At 37.9% G+C, this 24,462-nt stretch overlaps 1 protein-coding gene across 2 annotated transcripts in view; it reads right to left on the reverse strand.

Annotated features, from left to right (window-relative positions):
• The window catches only part of LOC145988423 (uncharacterized), a 90,088-nt gene extending 67,836 nt beyond the window's left edge, over positions 1 to 22,252 (reverse strand). For both annotated transcript variants that reach the window (XM_083123313.1, XM_083123312.1), the window contains exon 1: positions 22,124 to 22,252. In XM_083123313.1, the coding sequence (XP_082979439.1) occupies positions 22,124 to 22,166 (43 nt within the window). In that variant the 5' untranslated portion in view covers positions 22,167 to 22,252. The remainder of the gene's footprint in view (positions 1 to 22,123) is intronic.
• Positions 22,253 to 24,462: the final 2,210 nt, after the last annotated feature.

Below are 24,462 nucleotides of genomic sequence, written 5' to 3' on the forward strand. Positions count from 1 at the left end.
CTAATAGTTACAAAGCGCTATGAACAAGAGAAGAATTGCTACTTAACTATCATGATCAAATGTGATAAATCTTTGGGTCTAAATTAATTTCCACAATACAGTATATAAAAGTATCTGTATTCCCAAGCGCTAAGCATATTTCTATTGAACTCTATCGAGCATCTCTTTTGGCCACATGAAGATTTACTTCAGGAAGTGGTCGCTTCTGTAATGGCATCGATTTTTCAATATATATTTTGAGCAAATTCCTTTATTTTTACCATTTTTCAGTGATATCTTGAGTGAAAATTATATTTTTTTTATGCTGGGAATGTTTAATATAAAATGAAAAAAATGTGCGTTCCATGTGTGTTTTAAATCTTTCACATTAAGATATTAATTAAATACAAAGATTCATACGCACTTAACAATTTGGAAAACTCCTGTAAGCTAAGTAAAAAGATCATTCAGCAACAAACACTCTTTCCAGTTAAAAACTGCCAATATTATAACTAGATATTCAAGCTCATTCGTTTGAATTAAGGAGAAAACAAATCTTCACTTTTGTTGGTCTTTACACAGGCCCGTAGCCAGGAATTCTTATTAGGGGGGCAAAGTCAATCCTAGAGGGGACAAATTTTTAATATATTGTGTTGCATTGGCAGATATAGCAGGGTACAGACGGGCACTTGTCCCCCTCCTCCAAAAGTGATATGTAACAGGATAGGGATGATATCTTGAAACTCCAATGAACAAAAAAAGTTCGAGCAACATCAAATAACAATATTTCGATAATGACTTTCCGGAATACCAAAGAATACAAAGCTAAAGTTTAACATAAATAGCGACTGTATCTACTTTATATTTACAGGTTGAAAAGGTTAATAGACGATTAATATGTACCAACAGTTTTGGGCTTCTCTGCAGAACTGATTAAGAAAGACCTTTATAAATCGTGCTTCATAATGTTTCCCTCTAGTTTCCAGTATGCAAGATTTTTACGCACAAAGGATTCTAACGAAAATCCAACACCACCATTGTGTTGTGTTATGCAAGAAAAATAGAATTAATTAAATAATAATGATTACATTACATCTACACTTTGATGAATTGTGTAAATATTTGTAATACATTTTTTGTATTACAAGAGGTTAAGGTACGTATCTCCGAGCAGCTTGTTGTAATATAAGCAGAAAGGGTGTAAGTTTCGAATAAGTGGAGGTTTACGGATTTGAGCTGCTTGGCGGCAGTAGCATGCATGTAATACTGGAAAATTTCGCATACCATACGACATACTGTTCCCGCTATTGTGACGTGATCACCACCTTTGTATGCACATTAGTCCCGCCATGTGGCTGAATTCGAAACTTACATCCCTTCTGCTTATATTACAACAAGTTGCTCGGAGATACGTACATTAACTTCTTGTGAATAAAGGTTTACTTTTCTGACAACTGAAACGGATCACCCGGTATTTTTCCAACATGTTCAATTTCATATTAACTAATAATGGAAAACAAGCACGCAAACTGTATTTTTGAAAGACAGAGTATGTATGCATGACGAACTTATTTTTTTGTACATATGACACGTATAACTTTCATGTACAACATATATTTTACACATATGCAACATGGAGCGACGTAAAATAAGAAAATGCATATGCAACATGTTAACGCTAAATTGTGTACGTATTAAAAGTTTCTTTAATAAATATATATATATATATATATATATATATATATTATTTAAATACATTACATGATCAATTCATACGCCAAATTGTCTCTCAAATGTACGTGCTCCTTTTCCTCAAAAGAATTGTTCGTGCATTTAAGCAGCCACAATCTGAAGTATAAATTTGGCGTTAGTTCTCTCTCTGGTGATTTAGAATGCATTACAGAGAAGAATCATATTGGATCTAAACGAGCAGGAAAATCTTTAGATCCAAATATTTGCAAACTGAAAACAATATTGATTTAATAGGGCGCAAATAATTTCACGGGGTGCCATGGCATTCTCTTTAACATTATTTTTTATCAATTATATCGTTTTGGCTCCCAGGGCTTTAGACTATAAGAATAGCAGAATCATTTTTTTCACGAAATGTACTTTTATTTGTATAAAATTTGAAAGCGAGGGGGCAATTGCCCCTCTGTGCCCCCTGCAACTGCCCTTGGCCATCTGGAAGAAAATTTCAAGAAAAATGTGAAAACTAATTCCATCTTGAGCATCAATTTGTACTGCTATTCTTAGATTCTGCTAGTCATGTTTCTTTACTTCAATGTTTGCCCCCCCCCCTAGATTGGACTTCCGACCAAAACTGGGGACGGATAATGCCCCCGCCCCCTGCGGTGGTTGCAGCACTGTTTGTGAGTGTTTTTTCATCAATTTCACGTCATCACTCATTGTCACGATTAGCTCGAAGTGGCAGAAAGGCAACGGTAAGTAACAAAAATCAAATATCCACTCCCTCTCTCTACCACATGAATCACTATTACCAATAGGCAGACTTCGGAAACTAAAGATTAAGCAGTTCAAACTTCATAGCAAACATCCAAAAAAAACATCCAAACACATTAGGCACCTCATACAAGACTTCTCAAAATATCACAACTGTTCTAGATACTAAAAATTACGAAATCATTTCCGGAAGTCTGAATCAGGAAGAGATTTTCTCCCCCTAATCCTAGTACGACATTATTCGGAATCCCACACACCTTAATAAATCACAAAATCAATAAGTGTTTTTGTTATGTTGCTAGAGTAATAGAGGATATAATTGTAAAGATTAGTGAGTATTCCAGGTAGGAATATATTCTGTATTTTTCACAGGGGGGGCAAAGCAGGCTCTCAGGGGGGGCAGTTGCCCCCCCTGCCCCCCCTAGCTACGGGCCTGTCTTTACATACCTTCTGTCGCCTACCTTAAATGCATATATATAATGTACAAATAGCATGTGTCTTGTATCGAAAGAAGAAACAAGATATTTCGTTTTGTAAAGGACGTTAATAGTGGTGGCAAATAAAAGAGGGTAGTTGAAACTTGCGCAACTGTAAAAGTCGAATTTAGTATAACTTGCTTTCCGAATCTAAAATGCTAAAATTACATTTGAGTTTCTTGAGTTTTTAAGTAATGGGGACTGGACCTGCAGTTTAAAGTTGAACCCGAACCACTATGTGCTTCCACCGGTTATGCTAAAATTACGTTTCAAATATTTTTGCTACTATACTCCGTCCCAGCTAACTGTGGAGCAGGTAAACGAAATCAAGTCTCTGCGCAAGTAGTGACGCGAGACGGCTCCACAAATGAACACGTGAGAGGAACGGAATTGCGTGGAGTGGGAGAAAGCGACTGAAATTACCAGCTTTCCGATCAGCGTCTACTGCTTCTCTCTGGCTAATAGATTTCCCTCGCTTCTCTGATGCTGTGCGCAGGCTTGTTCCACAGTTAGCTGGGACAGGGTATAGGTGGCTTTCCTCCGTGTAGCGCGAAGCCTTGACCCTCTTCTAGGGACGGCGCTGGTTTCACATTTATAAATTTCTTGTAACCTAATAACTTTCGCTGCATCTTGCACTTGTAAGTATTTTTTTCCACAAGTTGAGCAGATCAGTCAGACACAATGAAAGAAAAGGGGACGTAAATGAAAGAGAAGTAGGGGGATTATGTCAAGCAAGACTGACACAGGATAGACAGAAGAAATAATAGAGAGCAGAAAACCCTGAGCAGTAACAGTTCTTTGAGGAGCCGGAGGGAGGGCTAAGGGGGATGAAGCCCACTTTTGAAATCCTAGAAATATCTAATAGTGTATAGTGGAAATTAATTTTACTTCCTTAGCAGGATTAAACATATACTGTAATAAGTTGTAATATAGTTAGAAATTCATCTTCAGAGCTTCTAACCTCACAACTTCTTCGTTTCTAAATGGCGGCTTATAATTAAGGATGAGCCCCTTGGAAATAAAACCGGGCCTGGACCAAGACCTGCCAAGTGTTTTTTTCAATAGGTGACTGCTACGAGTCCCTTCGCCACCTCTTTCTAGTGTGGAGTGATTAGATAGAATTCAGATGAGAAATTTCATTAGAAGAATTTATGAAAATATTATACGCACGCTCATGTGTGTGAGAGAAAGAGATAGAGAATTGGAGGAACACAAACAGAGGATAAATAAGAAAATGTACACCAGCAAAAAGAAATGGGAAAAGAAATACAAACGAAGTTAGGGGAGAAGAGGGGAGAGGGAGAGAGAGAATGCATGTTAGAGAATCATCTATGCTTTGTATCTGCCCACCCTAATTTATCAATATATGGATCCTGCCCACCCGTTCAACATTTTCTGGCTCCGCCCCTGTCGATGGTATAGTGGTACCATCGTCGCCTTGTGATCAAGGGGTCCCGGGTTCGATACCCGGTGGAGGCACATGGCGTAGTGGTTCGGATCCCACTTTAAACAGTAGGTCCGGTCCAGATTAGCCTTTCTGTGCGTAAAGTGGTCTTAAAATCATAAATCAATCAATCAATCAATCACTTTTACAACTTATTTTCATTTAGATCGTTCGGCGCCCAGGGCCGACTCCCGCCGACCCCTAGGTGCGATTCTGAACTTGATAATACCAAGAAGGCATTGCGAGCGAAGCGAGCAATCAAAATTTTACGAAAACTTTCTTTACTTGCATAAAATTTAAAGTTGTGAGCGGTAACTGCCCACTGCAGGTTCACTTGGCCGTTAATGTTTGACCCCCTGCCCCTCTTGGCCCCCCTAGAACTCATTTCCGTCCAGGGTTGAGGCAATGCCCCCTGCTCCCCTGTGGTTGCGCCACTGCGCTGCTGACAGTTGCACCAAGGGAAAACTAGATCAGTGATCTGAAGCTTGTCGTGGATGATATCGCACACACTGAACCATGACGAACAATGGCGTGTCAGGATTTTCGAAGAATACTGAGCCAAAGGGGAGGGGATAATACCCTACGAACCCCTCCAACCCCTTGGGCACGCCAATTTTGACTAATTTGCAGATAACATGCCACCTCATTGACTGTGACCCGTCTCGTTCATCAAAATCATCTCTTGAGCTTGTTGAATCTGTCCGTCAGTGGTTGATGAGGATCCTGCTCCCGCTCCGTGCTTTTCGTTTATCCGCTCATTTTTAAACCTCTCTATCCACTCATACACACTTCTACACGGCAGAGCACTGTCCCCGTATTGTACTGAAAGTCTACGCTGAAATTCAGCCCTTGACATACCTTCAGACCAGAGAAACGGATCATTGATCTCTGTTCTATCTTGATTTACACTGCCAGCAGAGCTTCCACGTTTATTCCATTACAAAGGAAATAAAAATTGAGTGATTTATATGAAACCTCGGTCACGTAACCACAAGAGTACCACCTTTCGCACGCGAGCGCTGAAGGCAGTGTGGCCAACCTAAAGAAAGTTATGGTGAAAGTGCGGATAATTTTTGACTGCCCCTCGTAATTAAAAATTCTGCTTATTGAGATGAGTAATTACGGAAATGTCAAGCTCAAATCTCTGTGAAGGTTACATTTGTGTAGACTACGAAACTCAAGTCATCGGGAGACATGGCGTTAACATTTGGCAATAACAGTTTCGAAACAATATTATAACCATGATAACTACCGTACTTTTAAGAATTTATTAGTAAATTGTTACCTACCTTGACTTTTAACTTTAGAAACTTTAATATTAGAAATTTTATCCTGAGAGTGATTAATCGGACTACTAAATTCCTCAATATTGGCTACGTAGGCTCTTGTCATCAGAGGCGGGCAGAAGAAATGAATATCTTAAATCAGAACCAGTTCAGCAGTCGTTTTATATAATTCACATTAACATACATTATCATTTTCGTCTATGAGCACCCAATGTGCCAATCCGCAACGCAAAGCTCTTCCACATTCCCGCTACAAGGGTTTAACTTCTACAGCGGTCTCTTTTCTATAGGCTTCCCCGCTTATACAGGGTTTTCCTGTATTCACTATAACTTTGTAACGAACAGAGATATTTCAGTGAAATAAAGTTTGTACTTCACAGCAGGCTTCAAAGTTTTACCTGGCAGCACTGCACACATCACGTGACTGCGAGCTATCAGCTGATTCCAAGATGGCATCGATTCAGGAGAAGTCAGTAGTGCTATGCAGAGCTGAAATCGTGTGTTCTGGTGCACGAATTCCAAACCTACGAGAGGGATAACCCAAAATTGAACGTATGGTGTCGACGGATCAGCTAATCGGGCCTTTCTTCTCAGAGGAAGATATCGTGACGGGCGCTACCGACCTCAACATGCTACAGACGTTCATCCTTCCCCAGCTGATTGCACTTGGTATCAAAGATGACGTGCACTTCCAGCAAGACAGGGCACCTCCCCATTTCGCTCGTGCAGTCAGCAACTACCTGCATCAAGAATTCGGAGGCAGGTGGATTGACCGCAGAGTACCCACATCATGGCCCGAAAGGTCGCCAGATCTGCCTCCGTGTGACTTTTAACTGTGAGGATATGTCAAGACGGACTACGTGGAAAAGCCAAGAGATCTGGATGACCTCAAAGCAAAGATATCTGCAGTCATCGCGGGGCGTTTCGGATGAGCAGCGCCAGAAAGCCTTTCTGGGTTTCAGGACGAGATTGCAGGGATGCATCGACTTGAATGGTGCCCAGTTGGAGGTGGGGCGACGAGGACGACAGATATGCAGTGTTGCTAGGTAAAAGTTCAAAGATTGCTGTCAAGTACAAACTTGTCTCTATTTGTTACAAAGTTATAGCGAATTTAATGTGGGAAGGACTTAGGAAAACCCTGAATAACCTGGCTGCAAATATTGACATTCTATTTTCTTAATGTTACATTTGCAGTATAGAATGGTCTGCCAGTTCTGTATATGAAACTTTAAGTACGTAAATAAATAAATAAATAAGAATCTCGTAAACTGAGAAGTTCCACACATCGACTCCTCAAAGGTAATGAATGAGGATGAGCATCTCATATAACTTGACTAAAAGCTTTGGCGCTTATTCATTAGTTACTATTAACTCAAGACGAATACAGTGTAGGAGAAACCAGGTAAATCCCATAATCCAGGTCAAATTAATTTGAAATAGCTTGCGAAGCCTATCGCGAGGGACTATCTGAAGTCGGCGTTACTTATACCCGAAATATCATGGCCCATCGATTGATAGAACTAAGTGTTGAATGTAGACAATAAATTTCATAGCAACGTACTCCAAAAGGAGTATGTAGCTGACCGGTAGCTACGCGGAGCTCGTGGATACTTAAGGTTACTAGAAATATAGAGGTTAGGTAGATGGATTGTTTACCTTGTGATATCCTAACGAAGGTAGAAGGTAAATTTATCCATGAAATAATATAATAGAAAGCCATATGACTTGATTTTTGTAATTTTGTGCTTTTCTGCTACTTTGGCCTAATCGCGACGATGAGGATGAGTGATGATATGATGAAATTGAAGGGAGCTTACCTAGAACACCCACGCTAAGACCGGGATCCGAACCCGCGACACCTGACATCGTAGCTCGCTGTGCTAACCAATCCGCCACTATGGTCGGCGTGAAAACGCATCCGAAATCTAAACACTAGTGTTGCATTATGCATAAAGGAAAAAATGATAGACACTGAACACACGAATTTGTTGTACCCAAATGCTCACTTCCTGATGTCAGTTGATTTCCTCATTTACAGTTTCCCGCTTTTGATGAATTGAATATACAGTAACCCCGAATTACGTAAGTAATACGTTCCGTAAACCTTTGAACTTTGAACGTAACTTGAATTTTACGTAAGTCGAATTTGTAAATTGCAAACTTCAATATTTATTAGGGTACAGCGGGGCTTTTCCGCTCATTTCAACTTTAAACCTATAAAAGATGAATTGACATATTTGTAAATAAATCCATAATTTTTTACAATAAAGATACCTTAATTAGGAACAGATTACATTATAAGTAGAAATGTTTGAGGAGTGCAGAAATCAGAATTCACAATAACAGCGGGGCTATTCCGCACAGCACGGTTTTGCTGGCACTATTTTAGGCCAATCTCCTCACACAGATTCCCATACAAATCGAAGCATTTATAATAGTGACATCCTCCATATTCATTCACGCGGCTCTCGATTTTGATAATCCTTCAGGTTTTCTGAGAGATATATCACTGTTTCTTATCAGGAATCCGGAAAACCAGTCTTTTTCCTGCAGACATGCTTTCCATGCACCAAGGATGTCGAATATTTTTTTTTATTGTAAATGCTGCTCTATGAACTTTATCCCGTGTATAGCCAAATTCTTGAATCTAGACGTCAACTCACGCTCTTCTTCCAGGTTGAATACTGTTGGATGGCTGTCTGTTATATGTGCTGGTTTTTCTCCCAATACCAGATCAGATTTTGAAACCTCTACTCGATATTTAAGTGTGGAGGACGGATTTCCAAACAATGTAGCAGCTCCTCATACTCACGTCTCCTTTTAGACAACTCTGTATTGCTTCATTCATCATCTCTTCGGACTATTTAGAGCCGGACTTTTTCCTGTTATATGTACGAACAATCTGAAATGAGAACTTAAAACACGCTGTCGACAAATTCGCATTACAACACTAATTACGTAAATAATTTTCTTGAACGGAATAGCCCCGTATTTACTGAGTGAACTAGCCCCAACTGTAGTAATTGTGAACAACGTGCCTAGTAGGGCGACAATGAATAAATCGAACTACATTTATGCACAAGTACAATGCACAACCTGTGTTCTAATAGCTTTAAAGAAATGGGTTAAAATTGCGAGTTCTGTTCTTCAACAGTCAATAATTCATCCCAGTTCGCTTACCTCATAAGATTCTACTTCTGTCGCATCCAAAATATAACACAAAGGACCGGAACAACGGACAAGGGACAGTAGGAGACCACTCCTCATATTGAACGAAACAAAAGGTCTCCACAGTGCAGAGTGCTGCGACATTTCTTATTTCGGGCGGAATAACCCCGTGGGCGGAATAGCCCCGCTGTACCCTATATATGTATATTCTTTACACAATATTATTTTATAAATGAAACATCATGAGCAGCACTTAATCGGATATAAACTATAAAAGTATTTAAAATTTATAAAAGAATATCAAAACAAACTGACATCCATTTCAGGGTGTCGTTGCATACTGCAATGGATGTCAAGGACGCAAAAACCGCAAACATGTTCATACGCGCTACTAGTTGTAATTTTCGAGATTTATTACATAACTTTGAATTTATGTAATTCGCGTATTACGTAAATCGGTGGGTTACTGTACTGACGTGTACTTATTATACATAACATGAAATTAAAAAAAAGATGTCCCTTGTTTAAAATAAATTTTAAGAAATTTAATATATTTCAAGCCAACCTTATATTTACTTCGCATTCCAGCCACACACGGATGCACTTACTCTGACGAAATGAACAATTACGTCCCGTTTTTGTAAATTAACAGCCAGACAGTTAAGTTTAAATGGCAGGATATTGCAAAGTTAGGGTACTTCTAAGAGGAGAACGTAGTGTGAAACACTTACTAAGTGGAGAAGTGACGAATGTTTATCTCTCTTAGGTCTGCGTCACGACTGTTAATTTCAGAATAACATGAAGGGAACCGCTTGTGTCAGGTTTTGATAAGTTTTTTTTTTATTGGTCGTTATTTTTATTACCAGTGATTCTTGTCTTCAGTGAGATACTGGAAAGATAACATTTACGTACTAACACTGCTCCCTTATCTTGTTCAAACAATATACTGTACATAGTCACACTCCGCGTCTGAACTCTTAGTCAAAAGAATGAATGAGTCACAGACACTTTGGACTTGCAACAACGTTATTGACTTTTAATGAGATCATTGAAAAGACCATCAAGTATCCATTTGCTTGTAGTTGAAAACTGTGAGTAGTTTTCAAACTGGGTTTAATTTTATGTTAACATCGTCATCCAATCAGATAGCATAGGCTGTATAAAAATACAATTCAATTCCAGTTTATTACATACAAGCAGTGGCAGTGATTGGGGGGGGAGTTGCCCCTCTCTTTTTGCCACTTTTGGGTCCGCACTATGCTAAACCTTATGTATCAAGGGAAAATAAACTATTCTTGCCCCCCAAGTTTTGACACCTTGCCCTACCCCCATTTGGAACCCAATCGCCGCCACTGCATACAAGTATTCCTTATAATAGACTAATGGCGTAAGTACATTCCAAAAGTTGATTGGAGGGGAAAGGTTTAACTCCGCCAATTTACGTTGTCATCCAACTATTGTAAAAAAAAATTACAAACATTGTTTTTAAAGTATTTACAGGTATTGCAAAGTTACTCTAATCAATATAATTTCAAATATTAAGTTTCTAAAAAATATATTTATGGCGCATAGTTTCGTAAATTGTAATCATTATTTATCGTTATGATAAAATATTAAAGACTATCTGCTTGCCCGACCTTGCCCGGGTATTTATTTATCCCAATCTTCTATTAGACAGGAGTATAATGAATTCTAACTATAGTGTAACATCAGTGGTTGGAAGTAGCGCGCTACTTGTAGCAGCGCTACTGTAACTAGCTACAAAATTTGTAGCTGTAGCTGTAGCGGCGCTACATTTTGACAATTGTGGCTGTAGCGGTAGCGAAGCTACAAAATTCCCGTAGTTTTAGAGAAAATTTCTCTACAGCTACATTTCTTCTCAGCATTTTGAGGTAAATTTTGAATGTGGCAACAACATTAAAAAATCGACAATAACGCTTACTTTTGCAGGAGGTTCATAAAGACAATGTCTATAATGTAGATTATAAATATCTTGATATCACAATATAGGTATCCGCGTAATTTATTGCATTAGCATCTAAATAATTCGAATATCCGGATAACTGACATACGACCTATATGAATACATTCCAGCTAACAGCTACTTTTTTTTGAGATTTTGGGGAAATGCCTCATTTTTGGCACCCCTGAAAAAAATACCTCGTTTGCGCCACCCCGGAACATATAGTGTGCATATCCCTAGTATAAGACGCAGCAAAATGTCATTAATTAGTGTGTAAAACTGAACTTGCAGTTCAAAAACAAGCGATCCATTTTTCACTAGAATGACAGCAATAGTGCCAGCAATCAATGGTTCAGTATGTTAACAGAACTCTCGGATTTACACATCAGTTTTCTCAAAATATTTCCCTTTAGCTTTTCTGTTACTTTTGCTAATCATGGCAATGAAGATCAATGTTTTATTTAGTAATTCTCTTATCTACAGTCAAGGGGTCCCGGGTTAGATACCCGGTGGAGGCACATAATGGTTCGGATCCCACTTTAAACTGTAGGTGCATAAAGTGGACTTAAAACAAAAAGTCAATCAATCTTATCTATAGTCGCTTTCTACCACTTTTGGCTAATTGTGAGAATGAGGAAGAATGATGAAAGACGATGAGCAGCGTGGGGAATGGAGAAGCAGGAGGATCCTATCCTCCAGCCGTCTTTCCTAGTTTTTATTTGGAGTCCACTTTATGCACAGATAAGCTAATCGAGACTGGTTTCGAACCACTTTGTGACTTAACTCAATATTTATTCTCAAGCAAGATATGTTGATATATGAATGTAAATAATTCTACCAAATTTTATTTGTGTATAGTTGTAATAATTAATTTTGTGTCATCCTAATTCCAATACTCATATAGACAAATTGTAATTGATCTGCTGCTTACATAGGCACGTTATTCTCAAACGTTACATTGAAAATATGTAACTGAAGTAACACTGCTATCAAAATTACCGAATGACGAGAATCATGATAATAAATAACATAATCTATTTTCCAGTAAGTACAACTATCATACTAGGGTTTTCTTTGGAATATCCATATGGTTGTTAAGTTTTTTATGCAAAAGTAGCGAAGTAGCTAGTAGCGAGCTAATTTATGGAAAATGTAGCTGTAGCTGTAGCGAAGCTACTTTTATAATGTAGCGTTCTGATCATTGTGTAACATGAACTTGGAGTTGAACGGCATTGGGAGTGTCACTGTTTATCTAAGCGGCCTCGAAAACTATGGATTCCACACTAATATAGGTCGTTTTCGATTATTTTTACTTGTCACCTCTTCCCAACCCCACCTCTAGGAGTGCCAGGGGTTAATTGGAGTTGAACGGCATTGAGAGTGTCACTATTTATCTTAGCGACCCCGACAACTATGGATTCCACACTAATATCGGTCGTTTTCGATTACTTTTATATGTTACCCTCTCCCACCCCCACCCCTACGAGTGCCAGGAGTGTCTTACCCTCACAGTATTTCTTTCCAGATTGTAAGTCATATGTGTGCCAAGTTTGGTAATCGTGAATGTCACAAATTATCTTAGAGACTCCGAAAACTGTGGATTCGACACTTATCTATTTAATTTTTGACATTTTATATTTCACCCCCTCTCACCCCCAATCCCGATAGGTGATGAACTTGGATTTGAACGGCATTGGGAGTGTCACTATTCATCATAGCGACCCCAAAAACTATTTATTCCACACTAATATCGGTCATTTTCGATTATTTTTACATGTCATCCCGTCCCACCCCCACCCCCGCCCCTAGGGGTGCCAGGAGTGTCTTACCGCCACAGTATTTCTTTCCAGATTTAAAGTGATAGGTATACCAAGTTTGGTTGAAATCGCTCTAGGCGTTCGAGAGTTATGCCGGAACAAACATACACACACATATACATTGTATAAACATATACACATATACACACATCCATCCATTTTTATATATAAATATACTCGCCTACTTTCGACGTTGCGGAGCATGCGTGACCTTCGACCACGTTGTGGGCACAATTATGTTATAGATGGGGTTCCTCATAGATCTTAATGACTGAAAATGTCTGCATGTTGTATTGGATGAAGGGGAACATGTGTATAAGTTCGCTTATTTGAAAAAACTTAGAAAGTAACTTTCTGTGTGGACATGCTCTAGTATTGTACAAATATTCAACATATCATCGTCTATTTTCATAATAATAAACTGGGTAAATATTGTCCCTTTCAAAATAGTTAGATATTTCATATAAACGAATTGAATAGCTACACTATATTGGAATAGCAGTATTTATGTCTTTTGTCATTTTCACATTTTTAAACGTAATTTTAAAATAATTGTTTTCCGTCATTTCGTGCGCTCGCCGATATGGTTCGCAGATTTGGAAAGTTTTGAACGTAACATTATGTGTGTACGGGCTCTAATATGGTACTAACATTCAAAATAGTATTTTCTATTTTCTTAATAATAAACTGGGTAAGCAATATCCACTTCAAGATAGTTAGATATTTTGTATAAACGAATTGAATAGCGACACTAAATCGGAAAAGCAATATTTTACGTCTCTTGCATTTTCAAATTTTTGAACGTAAATGAAAAACAATTGTTTTCCGTCATTTCCCTTAAATTCCTCCTCTCCTCTGTAATAAATTCTGATGCTCATATTTTGAAATTCGAAAAATGTAGCATAATTCACTTACAGTAGTTTCCGGGGTGAAAATAAACTTTCTTTAAGTTCCCTAGTATTGATTTTTAAGATAACACAATAAATATATACTGCACAAAACTTGAAACCTAACTTACGGCGAAGGTAATTCTAGTTATATCTAACATACTATCCATCAATGTTCATTTGTGTTTTCTACTTGAAAATTAAAGAAATGTATGTTATCTTCACTTGTTACATACAGCACATAATTTTCTACGGTATATTGTTAGAATCTCTTGTTGTGCACACGAATCATTTTTAAACAACATGAGCCACTTTTAATAGTTTTATTCTGGTAGTCAATTCCCCTCACAAAATTTATTTCTGTAAAGTATGAACAGTCGATACGAGTCATATTTTACGTGACGTCACTACTGGAAAAATATGACGTTAAGGTACCATTTTCAACGTCCGTTTCCAAGTTCAATTATAGGCATGGCTAACACGACAGTATTACGTGTCTAAAACATTTCATTAAAATAACCATGATGTATCGATTTTTGAGTACTAATTAAGTAAGTTATACATGACTGTTTATGTTATCTCTGGACTAAATCTTCTTATGTAGATATCACTCTTATCTGATGCATGTTTTCTAACTAGGAATTTAATCATATGTGATGGTGATTATCTAGAGGATAATAAAAATGTTCGAATGCACTAAAAACCAAGGTTATTAGAAGTATACGTTGGGCCAATCCGTTGTTTACTCGTAATGACGAAACGACGGTAAGAGGTGAATTTATCCATGAAATGAATTCCAAATCTATGCGCTAGTGTTACACTATGCAGATAGGAAACCATGCCAGAAACTGAACACACGAAATCGAGTACACAAATGAGCATTTCCACCCATTTACATTTTGTGGCTTCAACAAATTGAAAATAAATATAGATAGGTACTTATTGTTATGCGGGACAGAATATTTTTGATCGGAACGGGATTTTTTTTTTAAAATCCCGACATTCGGGACTTCTGCAATGAAAACTAACAATTTCCGATAAGTTCCAGACACTTGCAATGTAGAAAACGTCAAGAATTAATACCGTTTTAAAATGACCATTCGGTATTTCCCGACTGCTCGGGATCCAGAAATTTAGGGAAGTCATTTGCTGAAGTCGTGATAGGGACGGAATTTTTCTTTCCTATCCCGGTCCAGACTTTCCGAGATACCGCACACTACTTGTTATTATTATTTATTTTAGTTCAGCAAAAGATACATCTTCCAAGTACGTTGAACATAATATATACGTTATATACGTTTTTCAAAAGGATTCTTCGATCACCGAGCTTTGGATTCGTGTGGAAACGCTAACGTGAATCATGCTAATGCTAGAATCCGCAGTGCGCATTTCTGCCCAGAAGATTATGTACGTAATCTGAAAAGTCAACTTTTAGGTTTACATCGAAGAAAGATCCTTAAGCAAGATACCTTCGACTCCTTATTATGAGCAGGAATGTAGGGAGTATAATCCTGGTAAATACTTCGCCTACCATTTCTTTGCCATTGGTGTACAATTCTCTCTCGCTTTTTCCCTACATATTCACATAAAGCAATAAAAATACAAACTGCTAACTTTTCATTCCATTTTGGTTATTTATTAAACGGTACGTGTTTGTATTTATATTTGATAAATTTACTTTGCTCTTCCGGCCATTTAAGTCAATTGAGATTATGAAGAAGTGATAAAATAGATGAATGGCCAATCACAGTTCCCCTTACTTACAAGAGCGACCACAAGAAAAAGAACCTTCCTCCTCTTCCGTTCAACTCGGACTATAAGAGAGCATGCTCCACTCTCCCCCTCCCCTCCGCACTGGAGTACGGTGCACAGGAGTCGCGAGTCTGCGCAGGTTTCTTTGCTTGTGGTTCCACTATAATAGTAATATAAAATTGTACACTCACCTCACTTAGTTCTCCGGCAGTTTGTTTCTTTATACATCATATTTGGAGAAGATACAATTCAATCTATAGTTGTACGTACACTGTATATAACACACCTTATTACTGACTTCCTTGACCCTGGATGTACAGGGTCAAGGAAAACAAAGAAATGAGCATAATTTTCTCTTCGGTGAAGATGTTGTTTCTAAACCAAAAAAAAAACCTCAAATAATGAATTCGACAATGTAAATTGATGAGATTTAGTAAATCATTTGATGAAGTGAACTAATTCTGAGTGGACTAATCGCAAAGGACATAATCAGTTCAGATCCTATTACTTCTTCATGGTATGTGACGTAAAGTTTCCGCCCAACCGTTTGACGGCGTTAGTGGTTATCGCATCTCCTTTTCCATAGCCTGTAGTACACATCCTCATGTAGACATTGTTCTTGTTCTGGTGTTTAATATCTGCATACTGCAACACTGTCGTTTTGTCATTTCACGTGACTTCACATTGAAGTGATGCATTCACTTGGCCGGTCACACGTCATCGCACGCAAAAACTTCAACTGTTAACATGGTTTTGGGCCAGGGCTGCTAAAAACTCTCAACTAAGCACCGAAAGATACAAAGTGCATGTCATTTTAATTGTTATTTTCTTGGGCACCATGTGTCGCCTCAGTCGAATATGACCGTATACATTTTTAATCTAGCATTGCAACATTACATTAATCAGTGCGATTCATAGAAATCGAAACATATGCAGGAGATTTGTTGTTATTTTAGATATCAAGATTAATTATTTTCCAATTTCGTTTGCAATTAGAAATATATATTTAAAGAAGGTATGTCAATTTGAAATTTAATTATTGTATGTATCTAGAAGTTGTAAAAGAAATTAGGGAAAAATGGCGGATTTGTAGCCCCTGGACGGAAACAGACGTTGCTAGGGAGTATGAAACGGGTATTTTCAAACTTTAAAAAAGGCTAAGCGAGCGTCTCGTGCTCTTGCCGACGTGGTTCGCTTATTTGAAAAGTTTTCAACTTACTGTTATGTGTGTATGGTCTCTAATATGTTACAAATATTGTGTATTTTCTTAATATAAGTAATAATAACCGTTTGAAGATAGTTAGTTGGATGTTTTGAGTAAACTAATTTAATAGCGACACTAAATCGGAAAAGCATATTTTACGTCTCTTATCATTCTTGCATTTTTAAACGTAATTGAAAAATAATTGTCTTCTGTCATTCCTCTCGAATTCCTACCTCTCCTCTGTAATATATTCTGACGCTCATATTTTGAAATTCGAAAAGTCTAACACAATTCACTTACAGTAGTTTCCGGGGTGAAAATAAACTTTCTTTAAGTTCCCTAGCAACGTCCGTTTCCATGGTCAACAACAAGCACGGCAAGCTCTAAATAATTGTTTGTCATTATACCCCTAAACATTTAGTTGAAAGAAGCACGATGTAGATATTCTCTCATTGAGTATAACAATATATACGTAATTGTATCTGGACTGAATCTTCTTATGTAGATGTCACCCTTGTTTGAGGCACCTTTTCAAAACCAGGAGTTCGTTCATCTGTGCTATTGACCTGTGAGAAATATAATGTATCTCGACAATTAAGAATTAAAGGAAACAATGTGTGCTGCAAAAAATGCCCGGGGCAACGGTTGCTAAGGACGTAAAAAAAGGGTATCTTTACCTTTGGAAGGGCAAATTGAGCGATTTTTTAATTTTCTCGGCCTTTTGGGACGATTTCATGGGGGGTCGTAATCGGACATTTTTCGCCTCCGGGGCTTCCTTCATGGAGAACATTTATGTCAGTGAGTCAGTGAGTCAGTCAGTGGTAAGTTTGGGGCTTTATAGTTATTGCACTCGCGTACTTTTGACGTGGCCTTTGGCCAAGTCTTGTAGCCTCGCATGCGTGACCGTTGTTCACGTTGTGGGCGTAATCATATTATAGATGGGGTAAAATGCCTGCATGTTGAATTGGATGAAGGGGAACAAGTGCTTAATTTTGCAAATTTGAAAAGTTTAGAGAAAGTAACTTCATGTGTGTATGGACTCTAATAAGGTACAAATATTCAAAATATTATTGTATATTTTCTTTATAATAAACAGAGTAAGTCATAACCGTTTCAAGATAATTAGTTGGATGTTTTGCATAACCGAATTCAATAGCGACAGTAAATTGGAAATGCAATATTTACGTCTTTTGTCATTTTCACATTTTTAAACATTCTCCTCAAATTCCTACCTTGCCTCTGTAATATATTCTGACGCTCGTATTTTGAAATTCAAAAAGTCTAATATAATTCACTTACAGTGAAAATAAACTTTCTTTAAGCTCCCTAGTAACGTCCGTTTCCATGGACTACAACAAGCACGCCAAGATCTAAAGAATTGTTTGTTAGGAAAAGAGAAGTGTCCATTAAATATCTGTTAAAAACAATGTCAGAAGTTAATCATCCGTTTAACGACATTCTATTCGACTTGGTTGAATTATATGATACAGGCAAAATTAACAACTGCGAAGATATAGGATGGGTGCAATTATATAATGAGTACTATGAGGATCATAAAACATTATTGAAAGTAAGGAGTAAACCCATTTATACTCTATATTTTCCTGTTTGTGAATATAAAGATATATATTTTCCTGAACAATATACAAAATATGATTACATGAAAAGATGGAAAGATTATTATTTTATATATAGACCCTACAGATGCATCAAAAAGTAGTCAAAATGTAGGATGTGCTGTTTACGATGTACAGAAGAAAGAATCAATTATGATACATTTACCGGAAGATTTTTCCATTTTTACAGCTGAGGCCTATGCGATTTACCAAATCACAAATTTATACATATAAATTGCAAGAAAAAAAGATATTAATATTAACGGATTCCAAAAGTGTATTACATTCAATTCAGTCCAATTACGATTTATTATTTAAATGCTTCCCAGCTCAGATTTAGAATACACTGTGTTTTTACGAACAAGAAACTACATACTAAGCAATAACAATGGAATGACGGGCAAGGAACTCCTGGCCACCCATAACAAATCGCTAAGAACTTATGAACCGACTCAATAATATATATATATATATATATTGTAGAGATATGGAGACCATTAAACCGAGAAAACCTCGTCATGTTAATATTCACACTTGTTTATTTCCTGAACTTGTCCGACCAGCGAGTGATCCCAAGAATGCGCTAACTTGTAACTTTCGTAAAACAATGAACTGGAAAGGCAAACGCGTGGATCTAAACAGGATCTACCACGTTTGAAAGGTTTAACAACCTTTCGACGCCTAGAATGATAAAAGCAAGCTCCTACCCGGAGCTCGCTCTCTTTTGATTCTGACACTCATCGACGCTACATGGATAACTAGTCCGATTACTTTACAACACGTTACACTGCTAACTACGACGATGGAACACGGAGTTACCGCTGCCTAGCATGCTACAAGGCGCAAGGGATCGCCCGGTTTGGTGAACTGAGGGTCGCTGGATAGAACCTTGGAACTGTCACGATTCGGTCTGACAGAAGCATCAGGACAAGACATCACACACATCTACCAGGTATGAACAAGCGTGAATAACCTTACACCAATTTTCCATATCTCTACCCTCCTAACGGAGCAGGTTCAGCCATCAAATATTATTAAGCTCTACCTAAATGTTTAAATGAAACTTCCCTGTGACCTCTCAGAGCCCAGGTAAAACAGGCTTACAACAATATATATATATATATATATATATATATATATATATATATATATATATACATATATATATATATAATGAAGCTTTGGATTTAATATAACGTATTATTATGGAAGTTTTAAAACATATGCAATAACAATTCTCTGTTCTTTCCTCATAAAATTCCCCAAAACACTCATTTTAAATAAAATATGACAGAAAAGTGATAATTGAACACCATTAAAAACCTCTGAAATATATGAATGGCTTATTGCAGAAAGGGACCTGAGTCACATTTTTGAGGAACCTGAGTTAATGGTATTTTTTTATTTTCCTAGTTACAGACACATCTTTTAGTGCAGAAAGGACGTCAGTCACACAAGGCTATAGCCAAGAAAATGCACAGTGAAAAGTGTACTTTAATGCAGAAAGGTACCTGAGTTACTGACTCGGGTCCTTTTCTGCAATAAACTTAGCTACTCTGTAGCGACGGACACTGGTCCCTTTCCACAGAGAAAGAGAAATAACTGTGTGGAAAATAAAATTGGCAACTCTGAAACAAGTTACGAGCGATTTCCGTAAGAATGGTGCGTCTGTAGCCGTGGTCTGTAGAGGGTGACGTGTGTTAGTGCAGAGCGGTGGCAACTGTTGTGAGATATTATGTTGCTTGTATTACAGATATGCAGGACGAGAGTAGTGTTAGCGACGTGAGCGTTGACGGTCCAAGAAAACGTAGGAAAGGAATTCGACATCTGGAAAAAAAAGTGCCCAAAAAAATGTTATGAGCAATTCAACGAAGACGAACAACGTGCAATTTTTGACATATTGTATAGAATGCAAAGTAAAGATGATCAGGATATACATTTGCAGAGAATGATCCATGTTGAAAATGTTAAGACACATCGTCCACGCAAAGAAGATGCTGCGTTACACGAAAAGTCGTTAAAGTACCACGTACTACTGGCAAGTAGCAAAATACAAGTTTGTCGTGAGGCGTTTTGCAGACTTTATGATGTGTCAAGAGAAAAGAATAAGGCGTTTGCGGAAGTTACTGTTAGAGGGCAAAATACCTCATATGCGCGGACAGAGCAAAAGTGGGAATATGATTAAGGCTGAGGATATACAGGCAGTGCATGGACATATCGCGTCTTTTCCAACTAAACGTGGAGATTATGCAGACATCAAATACCTACATGAAAACCTGTCAATTCAAAAGACGTATGAACATAAACAAAAATACCCTACGTCCAGAATAAAATACAGTTTCGACTACAAGTATTTTAAGGAAAATTTTGCGTTTCGTTTCGTGAGGCCACAGGTAGACACGTGTGGTGTCTGAAGAACAGGCTAACAAAATGAAGAGGATATTTCTCGTCTTATTTCTCACAGTTTCCACTTTTATTGCAGAAAGGTACCGGAGTCACAACTTTTTCATCTCCACTGTCTCTAGCAGCATACTGCAGGCGGGTGCATTGAGAGTTGCAAAATTAACTATTCATTATGCTGAATATTTGAGCCACATTCATATGTTTGTTTTGATTCCACTTTATGCTGATCGGAACTAGCCCATCAGTTTAAAGTGGGATTTGAACCTCTGGGCCATGTGCCTCCTCCGGTATCTAACCCGGGACCACTTGATTACAAGTCGACTGGGTAAGCACAGCACCATGGATGCATTGTTTTTGAAGCAATCATTTGCCCAGTTGCTGTTCGATTCCTTAAGTCTTGATTCGTCTCGTTCAGGAGTAGGAATGCTCATATGGTTCAATGGAAAGATGAACAGAAATTGAGATTGCATGTAGTCGGCATTTCAAAATAAGATATTTGTATGCAAAAATTTCATCAAAGGTGATCACAGTTTCCTTTTCTATCAATGGGGTCTCTCCACTTCATAGCACTTCCAAACGTTATGTAATAGTTTTGTCTAGTTTGTAATAGTTTTTCTTTCTGCTCAAGTTTCAAATTTCTGTTTATAAGGGGTAGAAATATTTTATTCGTGAAGTAACACTATACTAAATATTATTTTCCATCATGAACATGAGTTTGGTTATGTTTGATTCTGATCATTTTTTGACATAACTTTTTTCTTTTGCTTTAGCTGCTTTCAGATTCTATTGAAGCAGTTGCTCGAATCTCTGTTACTTCTAAACAACACTTGTAATTTAATCATGCCTATTATTGCTTTCGGACGCTCTAGACTCAAGCATTAATTTTATCCCCTTCTAACTTAAAATTCTACAATTCTACAAAAGCACCATGAGTTACGGAGATGTTAGAAATTAACAGTCTCCTAATATGGTGTGCAGGGATTTAAGTGCACTGTGGGAAAGCTCCGGGGGGAACGCCGGGGACATTTACGTTTTTGCATTCCTAGTAGTGCACTAACAACTGACCAAAATTTAGCTTTTACAGAATTATTCCAGTCATTCAACTTTTTTTACCTTCATTGGCTGGGCTATATACATGTTCCAGAGTAACGCGGTTGATATATGTGTGAGATTGGTGACAGGACATCATCAAAATAACATCCCCCCTCAGACTGAGAGTAGTGGCTCCACCTATAATTGCCGATCTTAGTGGCGGAGTGGTTATCACAGTGACGCCAGAGGCCCCGGGTTCGAGTCCCGACCTGGGGTGTTTCTTGTCAGTCCCTTCATCAGTTTCTCCATATCGTCACTCATCATCTTCGCGATTAACCAAAAGTTACAAAACTGCAAAGTTAAATAAAGCAATCAATCATTCAACCATTCTATAAGTGATAACATTTGGCCACAGACATGACAATGGAGAGGTAAAGAAGACCAGAAAGTGATACCACAATTTCAGCCTGAAAAATGTCTGAATATATCCTAGGGTGAGCGCCGCGCTCCCACATAATGAGGTCGAAGGAAGTCAGGTTTTGGACAGGCTAGAGTCATATCACACATACTGTGAAAACAATGAAAGCATTATTACAAAAACCATTACCAAACATCTGTTTTCAAGCTATTTACCTAGAGCGACCCATACAACAAGTACGCCGACTATAGCTTTCATGATTCCTTGATGTCCCCACTGATCCCAATGATATTGCAAACACAACTAACTTAATTTTATCCTATCTAGCTCACCATACGTTGAAGTAAATGAACCGAACAAAAGATAACAAGATTTGATAACAGAAACCAAGGTGAGTGTTCATATATCATCGAGATGCCATTGTTGACGTAATCATGGCATAGAAATTGTATTTCGAATTCAGTACAAATATTTATCTTCGTACATTCTGACACTGGTAGTTGATATGGACAAAAGGATACGAATGTCACGGGTTTTTCTGATTTTCTGCTAAGAATTATAATCTAGCACCAACATTACATGATAATATTTGGATATTGCCTTGGTAGACCCGAAGCACAATAACTGAAAAGCAATAAAGTATAATGCGATACAAAACTCTAGTATTAGATAAACTAGCACAGTTCTGACGACAAATAAATAAAATGACGGTTAAAACAGCTAAACACATATAATTCTTTAATTGCTCTGTCAGTCTGAGCTATCTGTGGGCGAAATTTTACAATCCGAGCCATATATTTTAATTTCAATAAAGGTGTCACAGTGTCGTCTTTTGTTTCTGTCCTTGAAACCAAAATCTCTATTTCTGAAATCAAATAGCTATGGTAACAAAGTTAATGGTCATCTCTAGCCTTTATCGACCTCCGTGGAGGACGCAAAAGGACCCGGATGACACATCGATGTTTGTGTTCGTCTATCCTGATGGAAACTAAAAATTAAATTAAATTAAATAACTTCTAAAGTGTATATATATAGCCCCAACTCATGTACATTGGATTCCCTGAAGGTATATGAGGAAGATAGGTGAACATTCACGATGTTCGCCATTTGTGGAAGTAATCAGTACCATGTTCTGTCCGCCTTTACCATCCCCAATGATTTATTATAGGCTGAGTGAACTCCAGAGCCGCTCGATGAACGGTTATTTATGGAACAATCACGTCAGTCATCGAACCCAGGTCTTCGCGTGGCAGCCAAACATCTTACCGACTGAACCGCCATGGTTTTTGAATAATTTTTAAGATTGATTGATTGATCGAATTGGTGTTTTAAGTCTACTTCTGCACAGTAAGGCTAATCGAGACTGGACCTACAGTTTAAAGTTGGATCCGAACCACTATGTGCCTCTACCGGGTATTGAACCCGGGACCCCTTGATTACAAGGTGGCGACGCTACCACTGCGCCATCGGGGAGGCCGAATAATTTATAACAGTATGAAACAAATTTATTTATTTACTTTTAAATTTGGGGCTGTTAGAATGGTGTTGGATGTGTTAAATCACTGATAATCACAGGCCAACCACTAACAAACTTTTTTATTAATTTCAACCCTTACTTATGTATTTTTGAGTGCTGAACGCGAAAATAAGCTTAAAAAGTGTGCAGGACGTACCGTCTCTTCACAATTTTAATTTAACCGCTAAATGTGGGTTACGGCTTACCGGATGCTTATAACAATCACTAACGTACTGTTGTTTGCTTATCTGTTGCAGCAAACCGTACCACTGCAAGTTGGAAGTCACTGAACTAAATGAATCATCAATAGCAGGATATTTAAAAGTGCTGGTGTTGATTTCAAAGTGTGAAAAAGGCTCATTGTGAGTTTGTGTTGTGCAGTATGGCAACTCAACTCGTGGTTGTGTAAATTCTCCAAATACATTCCCTTACATTTGTGGTGAATTTGTGATACGTAAACATCACAGACTTCATTCAAAAAGTGTACTTTGCATATTTTGGCATTAAGTTGGGCGACCAAGATAAATGTTGGGCACCCCACAAAGTATGTTATGTGTGAGTAGAAGACTTAAGGAAATGGAAAAAAGTTTCAGGTTTGGCATCCCAGTGGTGGGGAGAGAACAAACGCACCACAGAGACAATTGCTATTTTTGTTGCACTAACGTTACGGGTTACAATTCCAAAAACAAAAAAAATATATATTGTATACCCAAACCTTCCACCTGCCATCCGCCCGATTCCTCATGGTCCAGGCATTCCTATACCTGAACCTCCAGAGTCAGTACAAGATATTGTAGTTCCCATAAACACGTCAAGTGATACTGATCCAGCTGAACCAAGTGGTAGTATAAATCAGAACCGTGAAGTGTTTACTCAATCTGAACTCATTGACCTTGCGAGTCACTACGTTTAACCAAAGAAAAGGCCGAACTACTTGCATGTAGATTGAAAGAAAATAATTTACTGGCTGAAGATACAGCTGTTCGTTCCTATAGGAAGAGAGAGTTGCAGTTTACACCTTACTTTTAACAAGAAGAT

Source organism: Lepisma saccharinum, chromosome 5 (genome assembly GCF_977018435.1).
Source record: "Lepisma saccharinum chromosome 5, izLepSacc3.1, whole genome shotgun sequence".
Lineage (NCBI taxonomy): Eukaryota > Metazoa > Arthropoda > Insecta > Zygentoma > Lepismatidae > Lepisma > Lepisma saccharinum.